The sequence below is a fragment of the Aricia agestis genome, chromosome 11 (assembly GCF_905147365.1).
Source record: "Aricia agestis chromosome 11, ilAriAges1.1, whole genome shotgun sequence".
NCBI lineage: Eukaryota > Metazoa > Arthropoda > Insecta > Lepidoptera > Lycaenidae > Aricia > Aricia agestis.
In genome coordinates, this window is record NC_056416.1 from 2,478,791 (window position 1) to 2,501,157 (window position 22,367).

General features: G+C 35.8%; 1 protein-coding gene across 3 annotated transcripts in view; it reads right to left on the reverse strand.

Moving 5' to 3' along the window:
* LOC121732085 (E3 ubiquitin-protein ligase HECW2) overlaps window positions 1–22,367 on the reverse strand; it is a 114,221-nt gene that overhangs the window by 38,854 nt on the left and 53,000 nt on the right. For all 3 annotated transcript variants that reach the window (XM_042121872.1, XM_042121873.1, XM_042121874.1), the window contains one exon: window positions 22,124–22,284. In XM_042121872.1, coding sequence (XP_041977806.1) covers window positions 22,124–22,284 — 161 coding nt within the window. The remainder of the gene's footprint in view (window positions 1–22,123; window positions 22,285–22,367) is intronic.

Here is a 22,367-nt window from a genome sequence, read left to right on the forward strand (position 1 = left end):
TAGTGCCCAAGAGTCTGCGCAGTACACAAGAGCACTCTCTATTCCTTTACTCTTATAACCCAGTGGGCCGGAAGACCGACACGACCGGCGAGAGATCAGGCGCAGGACCGACTTTTTACATGCCCATACGACGCATGGATCATCTTACTTGTCAGACAATCAGGTGATCACTGCACTGTCCTAACCAAACTTGGAAATATGTAACATGAATCGAACCCACGACCTCCGAGTCAAGAGCCGCGCTCTATACCACTAGACCACGGAGGCTTTGCAATCGCAACCCTAGGAGTTAGGGTACCACGGATTTAGGTTTAGCTTATAGGTTAAGTTGGTTTAAAACCCAGATCCGTGTAAGTGAGCTAAAAATTGTCACGAGATACCGGTATTTTAGACTAACTTCTTTCTTTGATAGCGTGTTATTTTTAGGATCATTTGTAAGATGCGGGCGCCATTGTTGGTCTGCAGAACAATCGCAGACTTCGAGGAACGTATGAAAAGGAAAGTACGCAACTCTTCGTTAACCCCTGATAGAACCTTTATGCTAACGACATAAGAGCTATTTTCGTAGCACCTCCCGAGTAATAGAACCCTGGACGCAATTTCGTAGAGACAATGTAAATGGGACAGGAATAATGGGCCTTTTCTTCTTTATTGTAAAGTATTTTATGGTACGTGATTATTTGTAGAGTATTTTAATCATTATCATTATTCTAAACATGTACCACGGACAAACAGCGTGATATAGAAAAGTAGCTAATCGCCATGGAAGAAAGCTCTAGCGATATCATATTTAACCGACTTCTTATGGTTATTTTTTAGGGTTTATAGATTTATTGATGTTAGTAGCTGCTGGAAGTTAAGCTATAAATTACGATGCGTTTATATTATCACCAAAAGTTCAGTCAAAATATTTAAAAAGTACAGAAGTAGAGTCACATAATCATAATATTATACTAACGTAAGATTATACTGAAGCAATGAGAGCCCATACTAAGGGCCTGTTTCACCATTTTCTGATAAAGTGCCGAATAGGCTATTCACAGCTTTTTTGACAGATTTTCCATACTTCATCTGTCAAGTTAAGTGGTGGATAGCCTATTCAGCACTTATCAGGAAGTGGTGAAACAGGCCCTTAGTATGGGCTCTCATTGCTTTAGTATAATCTTACGTTAGTATAATATTATGATTATGTGACTATAACTTATAAATGCGAAAGTGTGACTGACTGTCTGACTGTCGATGATTATACTGAAAGATATTTTGAATCCCAGTACCCGACATAAGATACTTTTTATCCCGGAAAAGTGTATGGTAATCGATTACCGAACGAAAAACGAAAAAAACAGGCGTCATCCATAGTTTACTATAATCTCACTGTATAAGGATCTGTGGCTTACTACTATCAAACTATGACCCAGATATGACTGAATCCCATGACATAGGCTAGGAGCCAGTGAGATCACCGTTGACTCACATGCAATTATTTTATAAACATTGTCTAACGGCGGAAAGTGTTATTGTATTGTTATAACAAAACTGAGCCGAAAATAGAATTGTGGCTAGAGCTAAATAAGTTTAAATTCCTATATAATAATAATAATACTGATTTTTATATAATATATAAAAATCAGTGAATACTGATACTGCAGAAAATTACAAGGAAAACTTGAAAAATAATTGGTATCAATTAATTTGAGTGTAGTTTTCTGAATTCGACTGGTAGAGACGTTTGAAGAGGAGTTACTTCTTCTAATGGTAGAGACTAGAGTCCATAGGTAAGCTTGTTTAACAGAAATTAAGATTTTAGCTACAGTTAGGAGTAGCACATTTGCCAGCCCTCGGATTCTTCGGTGATTGGCGAGAATTCGTCGCCAGGGCATTTCAGAGACAAATATTATATAGTAAAACAGGATATCTATATCTTTTTCTCTATAAAATCAATGAAAAACAGAACTTAAAAGCTTTATCCTCATCGTCATCATCAGCCTATCGCTATCCAATGCTGAACGGCCTCCCCAATGAGCGCCAACCATCCTGATCTTGTAAAAGCTTTATACCAACTGATAATGATGATGATGTCCTAAAAAAATATCCACAGCCGAACATATAACATCCTCCTCTTTGGAACTCGGTTAAAAACTGAAAGCTCCCGCTACACTTGGTATTATGTATGCGCGCGCGCACGCGGTAAACAGCCGGCCATTGTGATTTGTGATTCGCCGTACGTTACGGTGCCGCACGTGGCCATATCTCCCATCTAGTGTATCGTTGTATATCGTTAGGGAGTCGTCTTGTTGGATCGGGCGACTTTTGCTGTTGCATACTTTATTTAAATTTAAGCTATCCGTAGAATCTCTACAGGAGCTTAAAAGCTAACGAGTGACTTTGCTGTGCTGCATATTTATTAATACAAAAAAAAAACCGGCCACGCGCAAGGGGTTCCGTAGTACCGCTAGTTTTTGATAATTTTTGTATGGTCAATAAATGTACATTTATTAAACGAGTTTTACACTGCTAACAACATCATCTCAGTTCCGTTCAAAGGAATTTGAGCGAAAAGTTCCTTTATACTTCGCGCCGAATACATTTTTTTTAGTTGATCGACAATTACTCAATAACTTTTTAAGTCTTCTTAGCCGTGATAGTTTTCCTTTTCAATTCAGCATATTTCCTACTCCCAAAATTTTTTTCACATTTCCAGAAGCAACCGTTTAACTGGTAGAAAGGGGGGACACTGGACTCTAACAATTTTTTTCACTTTAAAACTTCACTCTACAATAAGTTTCGTTTGTTACTGACGCATCAAAAGCAAACCGCACAAATATAATTTTAGCATTGGCGACAAAGTATTCCTTTGTTTCTGGTCGCGCGACAACAAGAGCGGTCAGCGTTATCGTCTCCCTCAGTACCGTTGGCCGTCTTTGTACAAATTTGTTTTGAAATCGAGAGCGTTTCTCGAAATTCTAAAGATATAATGAGGGTGATACGACGACATTGTTTTATCTTTCACCATTATGCTTGGGGACAGTTATATTTTGATTGTTCGTTAATTTTATCTGGAAACGTATTAGCTTTTCGTGTGATTTACGTCGAAAATATTATACAGTTGTGGTCATAAGAGGACATTTGCTATTTTAGAAGCATCAATGAGTAACGTGTAAAGCCTTATGTAGGCTACTTGCCAGTTATATCAAACATTTTATAGTAATAATATACACTTTTCGACCGGTTTCGATAAAATCATCATCAGGTGTTGATGATTTTATCGAAACCGGTCGTGTAAAACATAATTGTTATTAATAAAAGTGGATCAAGTGCATGAAAAGTGTATATTATTACTGTGAAACATGAATTTCCACCAAGAAGTTACGGTACATTCAATATCATATATAAACATTTTATAGCCTTTTAAAAATAGGTTATTATGTATTTAAGTACTACTTTAATAATTTATTGCACTCTGTACACCTAACTCACTCATAACACCTAAAATATGAAAAACCGCACAGACAGAAAAATTCCAACATTTATCCAGTAGGTATCCTTCTAACCGTCTAACTCTAACGCAAAGGGTAAATCCTCGAAGTAAGGATGACCACAACTGTATAATATACATATACATATTATGTAGATAATTTATATCAGCCCATCCATACCAGAATCTCCATTCAAAGTTTCTAATGTCCTTGGTTTGATCGCTTCGAGTGCAGTTAGCTGATGAATGACACGTCGATCACGCACGAGCGGCCCAAACCGTCTAGACGTAAACATTGCGCGTAACGAGAAATACTGCAATTAAAACTTGGGTGATGACTGATGGCAAAGTGAGGACGTTTGTTGGTTTATTACTTTAAATTTTAAAGTGCAGCGAGAACGAGAGTCTCCAAACAACTTAACCACGTAGGAATACGATGGTGTTTTGTGAAGTACCAGACTAAATTGCGGATGCTAAAGTGGATAATCATGAATGCATTTGCGTTGAAGATGGTGAAGTAGACTTTTTGGCCGTACGGCGATCAACCTTTTAAGACAAGCTAGACGAATAAAAACCATTGTAATCACGAAAATGGCTCGAGAACGAAAGAGTTCCCTTGAGACAAGAGTGTCTTAGAATACTCAACAAGGGTTAAAGTGTCTAATCCGAGTCTATATATAGACAGACCTTTGCGAATCTTAAGGGGTGACATTTAGCTAAAATTACATTTTAAAGGTCGGAGGTCGACTTGCGCAGGGCACATTATTTGGACAACAGATGTCCCGTTCTGCGCATGCCGAAGGTCGTCTAAACGAGGCCGCACTCTCATTATTTATAGATCACGAGAACCTCTTCCCATGACGTCAGACGAGTGACGTCATCGTTTCAGAGGCTGTATGTACCATGGGCGCGCGATATACAAGCTCCGCTACAATCTATTCTTGCCTTGTATAAGTATGATATAAAGCTTTCAAGATGTCCGCTATTAGTTGCCTAGCTCCACGGTCTCTCGACGGGACATTGAAGGCTTGAATTGACTTCTATGAATCCATAGAAATCATTTCTTTTTGGAAGCATAGATAATATTAAACATTGACAAAGTAAATCTATATTTCGTCCTTCCATTTTTTAACAAAATAAGTACTTAATATTTCTTCGGTAGTCCTGCCAAATTTTGACAGTTTAACGACAAAAACTGCGAAATCAGCATACGCAATATAATAATATTATTATTCATCGATGATATAATAGTGATTAATCAAATACGTAACTCCTTTAACTATATTCCGTGCTAATTCTGTTCATGACCCAGTGAGTTTTACGGTTAATCAAAATCAGTATCATTATCGTCATGAAATCATTGTCTTGTCAGAATATTCATAATTGTAACTTGATTAATTAAAGCAAAACGATCTTCCTCTAATAAAAAGGTTGTTTTAAGGTAAACGCGACACAATAATATTGATATTCTGAGTTATATGCGAATCTTCATTTTCCAGAAAGTATTTTCTTTAATTTTGAAGTGTTAAGAGTCCGGGTGCCATTGATATTCTTATACAAACATAATACCAAGATCATTTACCAAACGAGAATATTTACCATATTTGAGTTATTATTCAGCTTAGGATAGTAATAACCTAGGTTTCTGTACACAGATTCACTGCATGCACTGCAAAATATGAACATCAATAATTATCGTAGTAATCGTTCATATTTTTGGCATGTAAATATTTTGCATTGAATTTTTGTAGAGGAACCTAAAGGTAATTACTATCTTAAGCTGAATTAACTCAAACAAAAAACAACTGAGAATTCCGAAATTCGATGGCACCCGGGCTCTTAAAGAGAAATTGATTTTAACTTCATGTAGACCGTATTTTCAGTAAATAATTAAACAGTTAAACATTAAACTTGAATAAAATTATTACTAAGTATTATTTTTTGTTTTGTTTTTTAAGCTGAAAATGCTTCAGTACAATTTATTATGTTATGTCATGTTGTCCCTCTCGTTCGTCGTGTTTATGATAGAGAAGATGAATAATTTCTCCAGGGCAGAGTATTATCTTGAACCATTTGTATAGTTCTCTCTTTCCTATTATCATATTATATCTCATGACAAAGAACATTAACACTGAATGTTATAATATGGAATCCAATCCCACCACCCCTCCAAATGAAGTAGGGTTGATTATGTATCTGAGTGTACATAGTTAGATGTTCGTGTGGCGTTCCAGGTCACTGCATTGCAGACGATGTACTAACTACCAAGTTACATAAACCTACCAGCTAAAGTCACTGCGCCCTTCGCGTGTTCTACCGTGTGACGGTACCAGTTACCTAAATATTATTATAACAGTAGAGTTGAAGTTAAGAAATCGCTAGTTTACACCAAACTTCAGTCCTTTTTGGCCGAGAGAAGACATAGATGTTGCAGTGGAAAAAATGCGTAATAGGCTGTAAACATAGGCTCTATTTGGGTGCGATAAATCCTGTTTTATTTGATCAAACTATGCTACTTTGGTTCATGTGAACAAGGTTGTTCATATTAACGTGCTCATTGAATTTAAACCTAAAATAAAGTACATACAAATTTATTTCACTCTGTTTTGCTACAGTCGGGTAAAAGCTAATATTCGACTTTATACTTATTTAGTCCACATCTATGTCAGGCCCTAGTATTTATGATCATACAGCTCACAGGAGTCAGGACAGCCCTGACTGGACTGAACTTTTAATTGCCTCTCGCGGCTCGCACTCTCAATGGACGCATCCTCATTAAAGTCCTATCGACCAATTAAGCACCACTTATATCCGGTCGCTCTTACACTCATACTATTTTATTTAGGTACAAGATGATACCCGCGTACGTTACGAGTATAACTCTGTTGCGCCAAAATTCCTTATTCGCGCGGGAAATTTTTTTCGGGATGAAAAGTATCGTATGTCCGTTCCCGGGATTCTAAAGTATCCATACCAAATTGAAGCAACATCGGCTAGGCGGTTCGGACGTAAAAAGGGAACAGACAGACACATTTTTGCATAAATTATAATATTAATTTTGGTATGTATTATGAAAACCCTCGAGGATCAAAATTGCTTATTGAGCGCCTTGTGGTTTTAGCAAGTTCGTGTTATGGCTCTACTAAAAGCATTCATTTAAACGTTCCTGATATTCGCTATTTTATATTTTAACCGTATTTGCACAGAATCGTCTTTTTTTGAAGTCGGTTAAAATACAACCATACGAGTAACCATCTCCTTGTAATAATATTATTTCAAATGAGTATAATAATATTTTACTGTCAGCCTCTGTAAGAGTAATTGAGTCCTTTTGTAGGTTTCTTATCCTAATTCCTTTTTCCTCATATTTAAAGGATTTACACAATTAAATAATGAACAAAATTACAGATCCCCAACCCATAACTACGCTTTTCAAGTTATTCCAAAGCCAAATCAAGAATGATAATAACGATTTTGATCCCTTAAAGGACTCACAGATTATTTTGTGTTCACCCTTTTTGTAAAAGATAATTTATTTAATAACAAATAAGGCGTGCTTAAATTTTGGAATGAAAACCACGCAATCGGTAAAAAAACTATGATAGAGGTACAAAAGTGAGTTTTACTTTTTTACCTGAAATTATCAAATTAATAACATTAAAAGTGATAAAGCTAAACCCTTTACAAAAGTTGTGTTCTGTTCCTTCACTTCCTTTGTAAACTGTACTTTAAAAATAACAAAAGAATGTACCCCAGTTATAAAATAAGTCATAGGTACTGTTTATGACTTTTAGACAGTAAAATCTTTTTACTTTCACCGATGACAAAAAGAAAGAGGTAATATACCAAATATGAAAAAACATACAGCTACCCAATTAGGTTAAAGCTTTAAAAGCATAAAAATTGTCAACAAAACAAATTTTTGACTGCTTGAAAAGGTTTTTGTTATTATCCTAGTCTATCCTTTTATAACACGCTTAAAGCGCCAGAACAGTAAAATGCTTTCCTACCAAATATTATATTATGAGGTGAAAATGTAAGGTTATTATCTACAAAATACATATTTAAAAACATTTTTGGCCTAATTCGTGTTAAATTTTAAATTTTTATCCCAAAAGATCTATATTTGTGAGGTGAAAATGTAAGGTTATTATCTACAAAATACATATTTAAAAACATTTTTGGCCTAATTCGTGTTAAATTTTAAATTTTTATCCCAAAAGATCTATAACTAAGCATTACCCCTAACTCCAATCCGAGACTACATTACAAACCATGTGCCAAATCAGCTGTCTACATCAGCTATACATATATATAAAACTCAAAGGTGACTGACTGACATGGAGATCTATCAACGCACAGCCCAAACCACTGGACGGATCGGGCTGAAATTTTGCATGCAGGTAGATGTTACGACGAAGGCATATCCGCTAAGAAAGGATTTTGATAAATTCCAACGCCAAGGGGTTAAAATAGGGGATGAAAGTTTGTATAAACCCGAGCGAAGCCGCGGGCAAAAGCTCGTTCGTCTTATAAAACGAAGCATATAAAAATCACATCGCGTGTAGCAACTAGGATGGTTGACACGAAGGCTCTATAAATTGTGTTAGATGGTAGAAATCGGAGAAACGTACCTCGCCATAATCACCGGGTGTAAGGACTACCTGGGGGCTGGGATACCGCTGCACCGTTATACTGGCATAAAAAAACTATTTCACTCCACTGCTTTTATAATTCGGATTACGGCAAAAACTTCAACTATAAAACTTTTAAAAAATGCTCTATAGTCTGTGATTAGGAGGCGGTTTCATGAATTTTAGGCACATTTTCCAGTTTTACATATCCTTCAAGGTTTCTCCAATATTAATATTTCACCTTCGTCTTCAGTCAAACATTAGTGTTGTCAAAAAAGAGTTATAGTATTATTATTATGAGATGAGACAAGAGGGATAAGTTGAAGTGAAAAAGAGCATTATAGTCCATTAAAAAAACCCTTCATAAAAAAGCGCGCGCGATTAAAAATGTCAACAAAAAGTTTTCAATTAAAGCCCGCGCCCCAGTTCATATATGAACTGTTACACATTTTCCTCAAAATATGGGACATCCGAATTCCGTAACGTGTTATTACTTTGATACCGTAAACCGTTAATTCAAATTGCAGAGGTTACGCTCCAGATGTCCACACATCAATGCTCTAGTATACTGCTTCAATTTTCAAAGGATTATCGAACTTATTCCAAAACATTTTTGGATTATAATCCTTCGCGTATAAAATTCTGACAGGATCTCCGTACTAATGCACCTGCGATTAACAATAAATGTAGATCCTTTTATTTGCAGTGTGGGAATATCGGTACCAATGCACGTTTTTTGCCACCGAACGAGTTTCCGATGACATAATAGGCAACCAGATTGTGTCTCAGAATGCTGGAACAGTAGGCTAATAATAGCCTCCGAGATGCGAAGCTCTATCCAAGTTGACTGACATTAATATCAAAACCATAGATCATCTGGAGATTGCTGGAGCTTACACCGCCAATTTATGATGAAAACTCTATGGAAAGCTCTATGGATACAATAGTAGAGTTTGCTCCATATAGACTAGACTAGACTTTAAACTTTATAGTAGATAGAAACGTAGAGTTCAAAATAATTTTTATAGTAGAGGGAAAAAGAGATTTCATTGCCTCCAAAAATTTTAAGAACTTTAGCATTTTACTACAAACTCGGCGAAAACATGTTTTTCATTCATTTTACGAGTTTCGCGCGACCATTCACAGCTGGTTGGAGCATTTGGCGAGACTCGGAAAAAAAAACTCGAGTTTGTTTGTGCGTATGAAAATAATCGACGCGGGCGTACATCGGAAATAGCTGCCAACGCGTCGCACGCGCACGCGATAACCACCGTCATTTACCACTCCCCAGTACCTCCATGATTATACCTTCAGATAATGTTGGGGTATTAAGAACAAGACCTGCTCTAGCCTAACTAGCTTGGAGGGATTACTAGTCTTACATTGAGAGAAGATTTGCAATCTGCCATGCCTCTCGCTTTAAAAGTCTGTTTGGGTTATAGTATGTTGATCGTTTATCAAAAACAGTACATACTTTTTGATAAAAGATCCTTGCGAACGAACAAACGAAAAAGATTATTTTAGGTCCATGTCTACTTGGGCTGATGACTGATCTAAGGGTGGCGAATATCAAACCGACAAATATTCAGGACTACATGACGCCCGCAACTCTGTTTCGTCAAAATTCGTTTATCGCGCAGGAACCATACATTTTTCCGGGATAAAAAGTATCCTATGTCCTTTCCCGGGACTCAAAGTATCTCCATGCCAAATTTCAGCAAAATCGGTTCAGCGGTTTGGGCGTGAAAAGGTAACAGACAGACAGACAGACACACTTTCACATTTATAATATTAGTATGGAAGTATGGATTATAACAGTTTCAACACGTTAACATTTTTCCTACATTGTTGTCATTCCTACGGTGATTTCATAGCTGAAATGTATGAAATTGTATAGCGAATAACTTGTTATTTTGGGAAGTATTATCCGAAATAGCTCAGCCTTCACTGACATAAGTGGTTTGTGTAATTAGGTGTAAACGGAACAAAGCGTGATTGACACACATTCAACCATCACTTAACTATTTTGAGCGTTGGCAGCCGTGTTTACTACCAACCGTATTTTCCGGGTGGTAAATAAATGGTATGGATGGGCTAATACAAAGAGGCAGCAAGAAGGTTTTAATCCCGGTAAATATGTATTTACCATAAGTTCCTTTCACAGGTAAAAAGAAATAAATTATGGTAAGTTTTTAAAATATAATTTGGTAAGTTATTCGAAACCTTTTTTTTAAGAATTATAAGCAGGGATATGGTTAACCATGAGTTAAATTACTGCCTCTAGTTCAATACGAAAAACGAGAGATAGTAGTTAGCGTAAGTTAGCGTAAGTCCTAAACTTACGATTACTTCGCCTAAAAGATTTTGAACCTAAAAGACTTGAACGTAAGCAATCCCTTATCTTAAATGAAGTGTATCCTTATATGCCTAATCAAGACCACTCAAAACAAACAATAAATTAAGATTAATAAACAACAAAAGTGTGAAGTTGTTAAGTCCCGGATATATGGAGTGCACCAGCATAAATCAGTCACAATATAGAGTGGCCAATGAAGTGTGGCGACTGGCGAAGTGATTCCATATGGAGCTGGAAATAACTTGGGCTATACTTAGCTGACCCAGATCGACTGGCATAGTTTTCACGTCTAGAAAAACTGAAGAATCGTGAAATTTTGAATTTTATGTACTTAAAAGCTTATTAGGCGGCAATGCACTGTTTTTGGGATGGCGATAAATGTGGTATGCGGGATACGTGACCTGCTCAAAAATTCGTAAGACGACGGGAGTTGCCGCCAGCGGCGGTAGGGGTGGGAATAATATCCTTCTCTCAATGCCTGCTGTTTCTTACACTAGTACTGGTACTCTCATCAGAGTCCGTTTAAATTCCACGCTACCAAAAAAGGTAAAATTTTAGGGAACAAACGATGCTGACGCTCAATTTTAGTCGAAACATTACACGTTTAAAAAGAACAAAAATGTTTTATGCCCAAGCCCCAAACATAATAGAATTTTACAAAAAAACGAGTCATTTCCACTTCCAAAAATTACTTCTGAACACTGGATATTTTCACATCTTTTAACACTTCAGCTGGCCTCAATAAAGTTATCTCCTCTATAAATCTCCGAATCGGTGTCGCAAGTTGGAAGCACCCGCATGCGGCTGGCCCTATTTTGATTAGATTGATAGAAACCCTTCAGTGAACTAGTTTAATGAGCAATCAGCCTTCGCGGGTCTTCTGTCGACTGTAATTGATTGGGAAAATGGAGCATCATATTGTATTGAGGAAAACAATATCTAATTATAGCTGAAGGTTTATAAAGGGGTTATAAGGGTCGTAGTATATACTATTCGAAGCCTGATTTTCCGAAAGAGAGTCCACAGGGTGGTCATATTTGTTGCGACATCAATGCAACAGGCGTTTGACAGAAGATATTGTACAATTCTTGGCTTTTCCGCTTCTCAATCGCCCTGCCAATAATATTGTTATAAAAAATAATAAAACAAGATCTTAAGTTTAGTATGACTTATTAGAAATATTACCGTACGAACTTAGTCACAACACAAAGGAATTAAAATTACGACTTATTAAATTAACGACCTTAGATTATTTCCATGGAATATTGCGGATTTTGGACTCTTGCCAGGATGACTTGTATGAGAATTAGATGCAGTTAAAAACTTAGTCACATTTCAAACAATTTAAAATGTGACTTATAAAGTTACACTCATGAAACCCATGTACATGGTACATAGCCAGATACTGTATATTCCAGATCTGGCTAGGAGCCAGAAAACTTATTTTCCATTAAGTCAGAAACTTAGTCATAACAATTTAAATTGTGACTAATGACAATAATTGTAAAATCCAATATGCGATTAAGTTATGGAATTCTTATGGCTGGAGAGAATTTCCATTATGTTTCCATGGAACATTCCAAATCGGTGTCCTGCAAGGATGAGTCATATACGCACTTCCTTTCCTGCAGTAAGCAAATATATTGCGTATTAATTATGTTAGCAGATTGTTTGCCTTAAGAGGAAATGAATGAGTTCGATTGTTAGTCAAGACCCGCGCACACTATAAACAACTACTGAATAAGCACTATGTACTCGTGAGAAATAAAAGCACTGGATAAACTTTGCACCCTATACTATGTAGTTTTATTTGTCACGTATAAGGCAACGATGATGCTGTTTAGTTTTAGAATCGTGGCAAAGTTAGCAAAGCTTCAGTGCAAAATCAAATGATTCTCTAAATGAATGTTCATAAATAAACTTTTATCAATTTTATATGTGAATGGCTCGATCTATTCAGGCCTAAACAAAAAAGGAATAAAATAAAATTCTCACAATATGGTCACAATTTTGCGCATATTTTGCATTACATCGCTGCATCGTCACAGCCTACTTATACGTCCCAACTAGACAAACAACATGCCTTTAGTGTGCTCAGTCTCAACTCTCAAGTAGATGACGCGTTATAGTTTACGGCGCTCGATACTGTACTAACTGTTTCGTTGATTGATTTATATCGGCTCTTACAGAGTGTGATTTAAGAGTCACTTCTTTGTAGCCATCGAAACCAAATATTTCAACCGCTTAGTATTTCGAAAACTCGATACGAGGAATATAAATCAACGAATTCTTAGAACCATAATAAAGTATTTGGTAGTGATGACATGTTTGAAGCTTATTAACGGCCATTCCCAATATTTGATCTATCTCTGGTTTTGCCCTACTAGAGATAGGAATAGCTCAGATTAGACATTAGAGACATATATTTTATGTCAATTGTGAGCTATTCCTATCTCTAGTAGGGCAAAACCAGAGATAGATCAAATATTGGGAACGGCCGTAAGTCGACAAAACTTATAAGCAGAAAGAAATAGCGCAATACTTAAACTTCATTGATTATAATCTAGTACAGTGAAATAATACAGAAACGAAGTTTATAGATTTTTTTTTCAGTTACGATTAAGTGAACTGAAAATCAGTACCCTGCTTCTTGAACTTTTAATGCAACATAGATGCTTCGTTCCTTGTTCGATCCAGCCAGTTTTCTATCAAAGAGAAACTATTATAATATAATATTCCCATGTATTGAGCTATTCTGTAAAGTTTTTTGACGGACAATAATATTTTGCTGTTCGATAGTAAACACTAAACAGTTAACAAACTAAATCGAAAAAGAAGTGACACTACAATCACGTTAAAAAAATAGTAAAACATGACAGAGTAGTAGATTTCATCCCTTCCAAAGGCGCACATGGACTGATGATGATGAATGTTTATTATAGTTTAATGACGGTAGGTAATTATATCGTCTGGTGTGTCAAGGCCTCGGTAACAATGGGTATAACAATGATAATACTGTAAACAGGTATTAAATAATGTATGATAGCGTGTCCGTCTGTGTATCTGGAAATATCCACTACATAATAAATATTATATCATTTATACAGGGTGTAACAAGAATAAGTGACAATACTTTAGGGTACACACCCTCTATATAATAGCAGCTCTGAAAGACGATTTTTTTTTTTTCACTTTTGTATGGGCAAGGGCCCGAGCGGCACGAGTTTCCCCATACAAAAGTGAAAAAAAATATTGGTCTTTCAGCGCTCTGCGCTGCTACAATCACAGTGAACTCTCTACAAGTAACACGTACATACCATAAAGTATTATCACTTATTTTTGTTACATCCTGTATAAGGATTAAGGGCAGACATCTAATAAAATATGACCTGATACTTTTAAAGCTAGTCCGTATCGCTAAAATTGCTCTAAGTTCTCTAGAATTTTAAATCTTTCTTCAGTGATCTCATCTATATAATTGGACGCTGTTAAGCATTCGTGTACTAACCCACAAAAAATACGTATTGAGTTATGAATGCAGTTATGTTCTTTACATGATTTAGAACTTGTTCTGTATTCTGAGTTTAGAACAAGACTGCACACAAAATTTAACAACAAAAATATTGTTGTGGGTTAGGACACTAATGCTTAATAGCGACCATAATATAATTCAATAAGTAATATATACATAGTTGCTGTCTTGCTGCAGATCAGCAAATGAGGTGTTTTCAAACTTTTACTTGCCCATAATATTATATTTACTTTTTGTCTTTTTGGTAAAATTATTGTACCAAGGAATTAAAATTGATCGTCTAGTTTTAATCCGCCATGAGCTGAGGCCTTTTTAAGTTGTGTTTTGTAAATAAAAATCTACCACGCGACAGCCCTACCTACAGTTCGCGTGCGCAAAGATACGGTCGTGTTAATTGCAGTAAACCCATTGTTACGGCGCGGGTCCACGGCTCAATTATACATAAATTATACCCTTACACACATCACAATCTAAATCATGTACAGTAGACCAGCCATTCTAAAACTTTGCTCCGCGGAACCCTAGGGCTCCACGAACGAAACATAAATTGATTTTTGATGATTTAGAAATGTCATCAGTCACACATTCAAATTTCAAAGACAATACATTCTTTTCTTCGTTTCGTTCGTTCGTCAAAAATGTGAAGGGTTCCGTCACCAAAAAAGTTTGAGAACCGCTGCTGTAGACCATCTTCATACCATACCAGGCCATTATTAATCTGATAAAAATGAACAATTCAAAGTACCTGTTATGCGTAATGCGATGTGCGATTTCAGAAAAAAATAAAAGACTCTGTAGCCCCTACGACGGTTTTACTATAATATCTTTATAATTTATCTCTACGTTCAGCAAGTCCATTTTAAGATCGTGGCTGAGTTACTCTACTGTATGATATTTATACTGTATTACCCTGGGGCCTGGGCGATGGGTGCGCTTGTAAATACAGTGTACATTTTGTTATCGCTGATCTGGAGGAAATTCGTGTAATTAAAATTTTGTTAATTATGTTACTTCAGTGTATTCTCTTGCTCTCGCGCCCCAGCAGAGCGCTGACCACACGCTTAACCACATGAGCTCCGGAGCCATCGGCAATAAAAACGACATCTGCTGTCACATGTAAGAACTACAATGCGAATTAATTTTCATGGAAATAAGATATTTTCCCACATCAAAATGTAGCCTATGTCCTTTCTCAGGCTCTAGAATAGCTGTGTACAAAATTTCATTGCAATCGGTTCAGTAGTTTTGGCGTGAAAGCGAGACAGACAGACAGAGATACTTTCGCATTTATAATATTAGTATAGATTTTATATATCTACCACAACATAATAATATTATGTACAGTAAAATGTAGAGCCAAGATTCTAAGTATGTGAGTATGTGATACTAGAGATAGTCGGTGTAGCCAACAATCTGGTTTAAAATTGTAAATAAAATACATTAAATACTCATTCGACAGGCCAAATTAGTAGTCTCACCTTAGCACCGCTTTGCAGTTTAAAACAACGATATCAAAATACTTAGATACGACGTATGCCGTCAAAACTGTAGCAATGTTTTTGCATGCAAAATGTGTATCGAGAAAATATTGTCGTCCTTTTTTGTCTTACAGTAATAGCATATACTACTTTCTCTTTCGCTCATATTACGCTTTAATCGAATCGAGAAAATATTGTCGTCTTTTTTTGTCTTACAGTAATATCATATACATACTACTTTCTCTTTCGCTCATTTTACGCTTCGCTTTGATTTTTCTCTTAAAATGGAAGACAATAATTTAAATATTAATAAAATCTTAGTAATTACGTGTGAAATATTACACCTTTGGCTTTATTTGTATTCCTCGTTTTGTTACTGCACTGTCGGAAGGCACATGACGGCATTCTGGAGCGAAATGTAGCGAAAAACAACGCGGTAATTAATGAATTAAACACGTCCGGCTGTTACCGCGTCCTAAGGCACACTGCTCTTAGATGAGTGAGCTCACTCATTTCGAGGGTGACACATTTTAGCGCTGACGATTGTATGGAATGCCTTTTCTTATTCTATGGTTTAAAAAGTAAAAAAAAAACTGAATATGCATGTTGTAGATAGCTAAAATCAATCATAGAATTCAGATATAAGCACCATCACTTGTAAGAATCGTTACTACCCAACTTCCGAACTTTCCATGACAAATGAATAATATAACGAAAAGTTCATGGAACTTTTAGTACAGTTTATTTCATAAAATTTAAAATTTTCCATTGCACTTAGCAGAAGCTCCCAAATTATAGGGCTCATCCATCCATCCGCCATCATTAGCAAAGAAAAAATCCACATCCCAATACCATGAAACAAATTAAGTTTTTTATATGAATTAGGATTCCCCTGTGGTTTTCAAACTTTCAGTGCCGTGCTATTTTGAGTCTTATTATCAAGGAAAAAGAACCACTGTATTACTGTATTAAGTTATTTTCCATGCAGTCATCTAATTGGGATGAATCAATCGCTAATGACTTAATATTAAAACTCATATGCACTAAGTACACTGGTTCATTATTTTTTAATCCCGTTAATATAATGTCGTTATACTTCTTTCAAATTAATTTCGGTCTTAAAGTAAAGAAAAATCGTAACTCTACCAAATTATTGTGTTTTGCACTTACATAGGCGACATTTAAATTGGCAATATTAAGTATAGGCTCCCCTACCAAGCTTTGTTTACATATTCAAATCAAATTATGATATGTAACTGTAACAATCAATATTCTTGGAACTTATTAAATTAATACATTAAATAGAATATCATTAATATATCAAGCTAAATAACTAATTCTTTTCAATATTTAACAATCTAACTATTTTGTTTGACCTTAATGTCAAGTCCCGAAAATTATGATGTATGTTCGCGGTCCATTATTCTCAAATTAGTAGCACTACGAATTATCTACGGTATGGTCAAAATACCTATAAGGAAATGATCGATTTTAGACCATCAGTATTCTTTGAAATGTTTAAACTGTTTTCCAAGAAACAGTCCCCTGTAGCATAGAAATAGAACTGTTTATATGCGCATTTATAACTAAAGGACCGATTGCGTGATAAACGTTTTTCCATAAACCGATGAATACAGAATAAGAGTCCGATTTTTTTTAAATTTCAATATTTTTTTCCTTTCAACTACAACTTTGATCCCGATTAGGCAAAATAAATGTAATTTTCCAAATCTATACTATACTAATATTATAATGCGGAAGAGTTTGTTTGTTTGTTTGAACGCGCTAATCTCAGGAACTACTGGTACGATTAGAAAAATTATTTTATTGTTAGATAGCCCATTTTTCGAGGAAGGCTATTAGGCTACATTTTATCACGCTAAGACTAATAGAAGCGAAGAAATAGAGGAAAATGTGGAAAAAAACGGGGGAAATTATTTGAAAGAGCTTATCTCACGAACTACTGGAGCAATTTTTATGTTATTTGGCACAGATAAGAAGTAGACCAGGTGAAGGATCGTAGATTATTTTTTGTGGACTAATTTGTCTGTGAAATATATAATTTACGCGGGCGAAGCCGCGCGGAACGTCTAGACTCTAGTCCATACTAATCAGTCAGTCTGTCTATTTCCTCTTCACAACTGAACCGATTTTGCTGAAATTTGTTATGGAGAAAGCTTGAGTCCCAGGAAAGGACATGGGATACTTTTTATCAGAAACAAAGTATGGTTCCCGCGCGATAAACGAATTTTGGCGCGACGTCATCTAGTATTATTAAACATGCTTCCTTTTTTCCTGGTAATAAGGGCCGCGCCACACCGGAATGGCAGCGGCGAGGCGAGCACTTTCAGTGTCATATGATTTTAAACTTTATCTTCATTAATGTAATATATAGTATCGCTTGAGAAATCTACGGCCGCCCGTGGCCGTGGGGGTCGCATTTCTCAAGCGGTATTACAATAATGAAGATAAAGTTTAAAATCATAATATGACACTGAAAGTGCTCGCCTCGCCGCTGCCATTCCGGTGTGGCGCGGCCCTAACAGACGATGTTGATAATAATAGCCCAATCTCAAAACAATGCTCAGACCTTGGGGGTAGTGTGTCTCACCGGCCAGCCCGCCAAGGATACGAACACAAAGAACGCTTGTTACTACTTACTGTAATTGTATATGTATTTTCATGTCTGTTAACACATTAACGAACACTAGAACAGGCGATTAAATGGCATTCGTAGCATATATAATTTAAATTTATGTTTCCTTAACGGCGAAGTAAACAAACAGTCAAAAAGTAGTATACACTACTGTTTGACGTTTGTTTAATCAACGGTTACATTTAACTTTAGTTTAAAGAATAGCTCATACAGCCGACAAATTGTCTATATCGTCAAAGCTTTGTATTCCAATTATTATAGACTGATTAAACATACTATATTATCTGTTATCTGTAGTCTCTAGAGTCTAGGCTCTACATTCATGTATGAAAGAAGACTATTTTGCGTGCGCTAAAATGATTGAAAACAATCCAAATATTGGAACACAAAGACAATTTTTTCGCCTGTGTGCACATGAAATTCAAATACTCATAGGATAATACAGTTAAAATCTATATACTTATAATTTATATAAAACTCAAAGGTGACTGACATGGTGATCTATCAACCCACAGCCCAAAATACTGGACCGATCGGGATGAAATTTAGCATGCAGATATCATAGGTAGAGATAGATGGGATCCGAGAAATAAATAAAAGAGTATAATTCGTATGTATAGGCTTGTCACTCAAAAATCTGTCATTCTTCCTAGTAGTAGTGTCGTAGTGTGTGTAACGTTTTATTTGTTAAAAATATATATGATAAAAGCATCATTTTAAAATAATATTAGCTCGATGCACTCCTTCACCATATAAACTATAACTGTGCGAAATTTCATGCACCTACGTTTTCCCATTTTTCGTAAAAAGGGTTGCAAAGTTTTTCTCTCACGTATTAATATATAGATTATAACACTGATTTACGCGGGCGAAGCCGCGGGAAAAACTTAGTTTAAAAAATAAAGTAGTGATTAATTAAATGTCAAAAGTCATGTTATTCTTGCACAATAGTATCCTTTTATTTTGGGTTGTTAATTGTAATAAAGAAATCTTAGGTTTTTTGCCCAAACAGAAATAGATGTAGGTGTTCTCATAAGTACCTGACTCATGTACAGTCCAGGACTATACTATACATATTTAGTTAACATTAAAATGATCCTTACATCATGAGCAACAAAGGTTTTAACAAAGGTAAAAAAGCTCCGAATGGTCTCGTCAAGGTCACATCAACACTAACCTTATCTGTCTTGAATTTTGACGAAAATAACCGCGTTTTTATGACACAGACATATTCAGAATAGTAAATCACAGTCATAATTTACTGTGATTGTGTAGTATATAATAATATATTTTACAGCATAGGTATACTTATGTTTGAATACAAACATTTTTATGAAACAAATTGGATTTTAAAATAAAAATAGCTCGAGATGCATCTTCTATAATATTATCTAGCTAGGTACCATTGCATCCTTTTGTTGTATGTTATAGTACCTGGATGCTCGGTATAGCAAACACTCATTGACTTCGTGTTACTTAATAACGCCATCTGCTGGTCGTTACAACAATTAGTTGCTAACAAAATAGTATTATTATTCGCCAATAGATGTCAGGAAGAGTAATATTTTTCAGTTTATCGATTATCAATAAAACACGAATAAAAATACATTTTGCTCGTTTAAAGATATAAGATTGATTATGATTATTGATTAGCAAAAATAGAGTTTTGAGTAGTTAGACTCCAATTTTTGTTAGAATAATTTAATCGTGTTATTTTTATCAATGTAATCTAGCTATAAATTTTCCTTAAAAAATAAAATAAAAGTACAAGATAAAACGCATTTACAAGCATTAACGTCTGTGTTACAATAACAACATTAACAATAAAAGTTAAATTATTTGTTTTATTTATTTATAAGTACCTACTTAATTAAAATCTTGATGCCAATTATATTATATTAACGAGAACTGATTGTTTAATGTATAATATGTCGCGACACAACTGAGAAAAAACGCCGACGCGACTAGTTCAACAATGTGGTCACGAATGAAGACGTAAGTGGACGAAGTGAGTAACTAACAATTTGAAAATGTTCGTTTTGTTTTGCATAAATGGAGTCTTTAGGACCGGGAAAAATGATGCGGATTTTATGTTTAGCCAGTTTATTATCAAGATGATGAAATAGATAAATAATTATAAGGTTTGTTAAAATTATAAGCGAAAAATTAAGCAATATAAAATGTTAGTTACCAACTTCATCCGGTCACGTCCTCAAATGGTGTTTGAATATTCAGTGCAAAACCGGAATACTGAGTATTCCTGTGAGAAAACTAACTAGTTTAGTTTACTGACTGGTCTATGAACCGTGTTGTGATATAAATAGTTTTACTTTTAATTTCACTAGGGAACGGTGGGATAGCTTGTTATCAGGTTTGTTTCCTATCTAGTAACTAGACAGGGATACGTCAGGGATACGGGATACGTCTGAGACCAACGGACCCAAAAGTATATGACCGAATAGAACATGTCGGGTCTTTGGCTTGCAATCCATGAAAATACTATTTTGTTTTTTGTTGTTTGATATGTCGTAGGATGATTTGATAAATCCGTGTTTTCGCGAAATCCCTAGAATTTTCGCGAAAATTCGATTTATCAAATCATCCTACGACATCGTAGGATGATTTGATAAATCGAATTTTCGCGAAAATTCTAGGGATTTCGCGAAAACACGGATTTATCAAATCATCCTACGACAGATATAAAACGCTCTAGATCAGTGATACTGAACCTTATTTATACGGGCCACAAACACGTTTTCGTCTTGGTATCGCGGGCCGCAACCAATTTTTTTAGGGGTTCAAAAAATTAAGTACGGTACTTCAAAATTAGCTATTAAAGGGCTACCACACATAACTGCGAATTCATGCGAATTCGCAACGCAATGTCATTTTTATTATGAGTTTTGTCGCGTGATGCGATTTCGCAGTTTTGTGTGAGAGCCCTAAAAGTGGAAAAAATTTCACGCCTTTCATGACGACTAATGAATTTCAAAATGGTATAACTTCACGCGAGCCACTGATAAAGTCCCGGCGGGCCGCAGGTTGAGCATAGCTTGTCTAGATGGAAATAGGAGCTACATTGTCATTGCATTAAAATAGTAAATCCCGATTCTATTATGGAGTTTAATTCTTTGAACCAGGCCTACTGTGTTGTAAGAATGCCGTATGTGCTTTAGCAATAATAGATGGACATTAAAATAACTGTTCTAGGCCCTACAGTCTTTGAAAAGTAAATAAATAAAAAAATAAAATTTTATTTCCATTAAGTAATAACAATAGATATTAGGTACTTATAGTATAAAACTGATGATCAGCAATTACTAATGGATGCAACTAAGGCCTTTTATAAAGGCTTTTGAGTCCTAGCACAAATCACAACGATAAGACAGAAAATGTTAGATTTTTAACTTATGGTATAATATGGATAATCTTCCTGCTTGATGATAAATAAATCCATCTCTGGTGTAGGTCCATTACGTCAAAATAAATAAAGTTTACAACGTAGCGGCGTCTTATATAAGTTTCGCTTCTTAACGCTGATAAATTATTTTCTATCTCTGTTATTTACTTCATCAACTCTTTCGCACAGTCCTTAACTCTGTAAAACGTAAGCTGAAAATCATTTTGCACAAGCACGGTCGCGCCTTCTACACACACCATCCTGCTTCACCGCTGATCTATCTTCCTTCTCCTTCCTAACATACTTCTGTCTCTTTCTAACAATTACCTCAGTAAACACATAGGCTGCAAATGCCACATAAGTGGTGCCATCTACAGTCTACACGCACCACATCTTCACACCTTTGATATATAATATTTTCTCATTCTTAACGTATATCTATCTCTTTCTAGCACTTATGACTTACCTCAGTTAACACGTAAGTTTTATCTCGTTCTGTAGCCGGGTCAACTCAGGGGCGAGGCCCTTTACCCGCATATAGCTATACTATCTCCCTTCTCTCTCCTAACATACTTCTGTCTCTTTCACTTACCTCAGTAAACACGTCAACTGCAGGTCGTTCTGTAGCCGCGCCAACGCAGGGGCGCCCTCTACCCGCACGGCGCCCACTTTGTCGCGCAACGACGCGCCGCAGCCGCCGCACCGCTCGCGTAGTATGCACATTATGTTCGGTTGCCTTAGGAACGCCACCACCTGTGAGGAGATTAATAGATTAATATTATTATTGTTAAATAAGATCTCGAGGTAGATATAGTCCGCGATGCACGTAGGTCGCA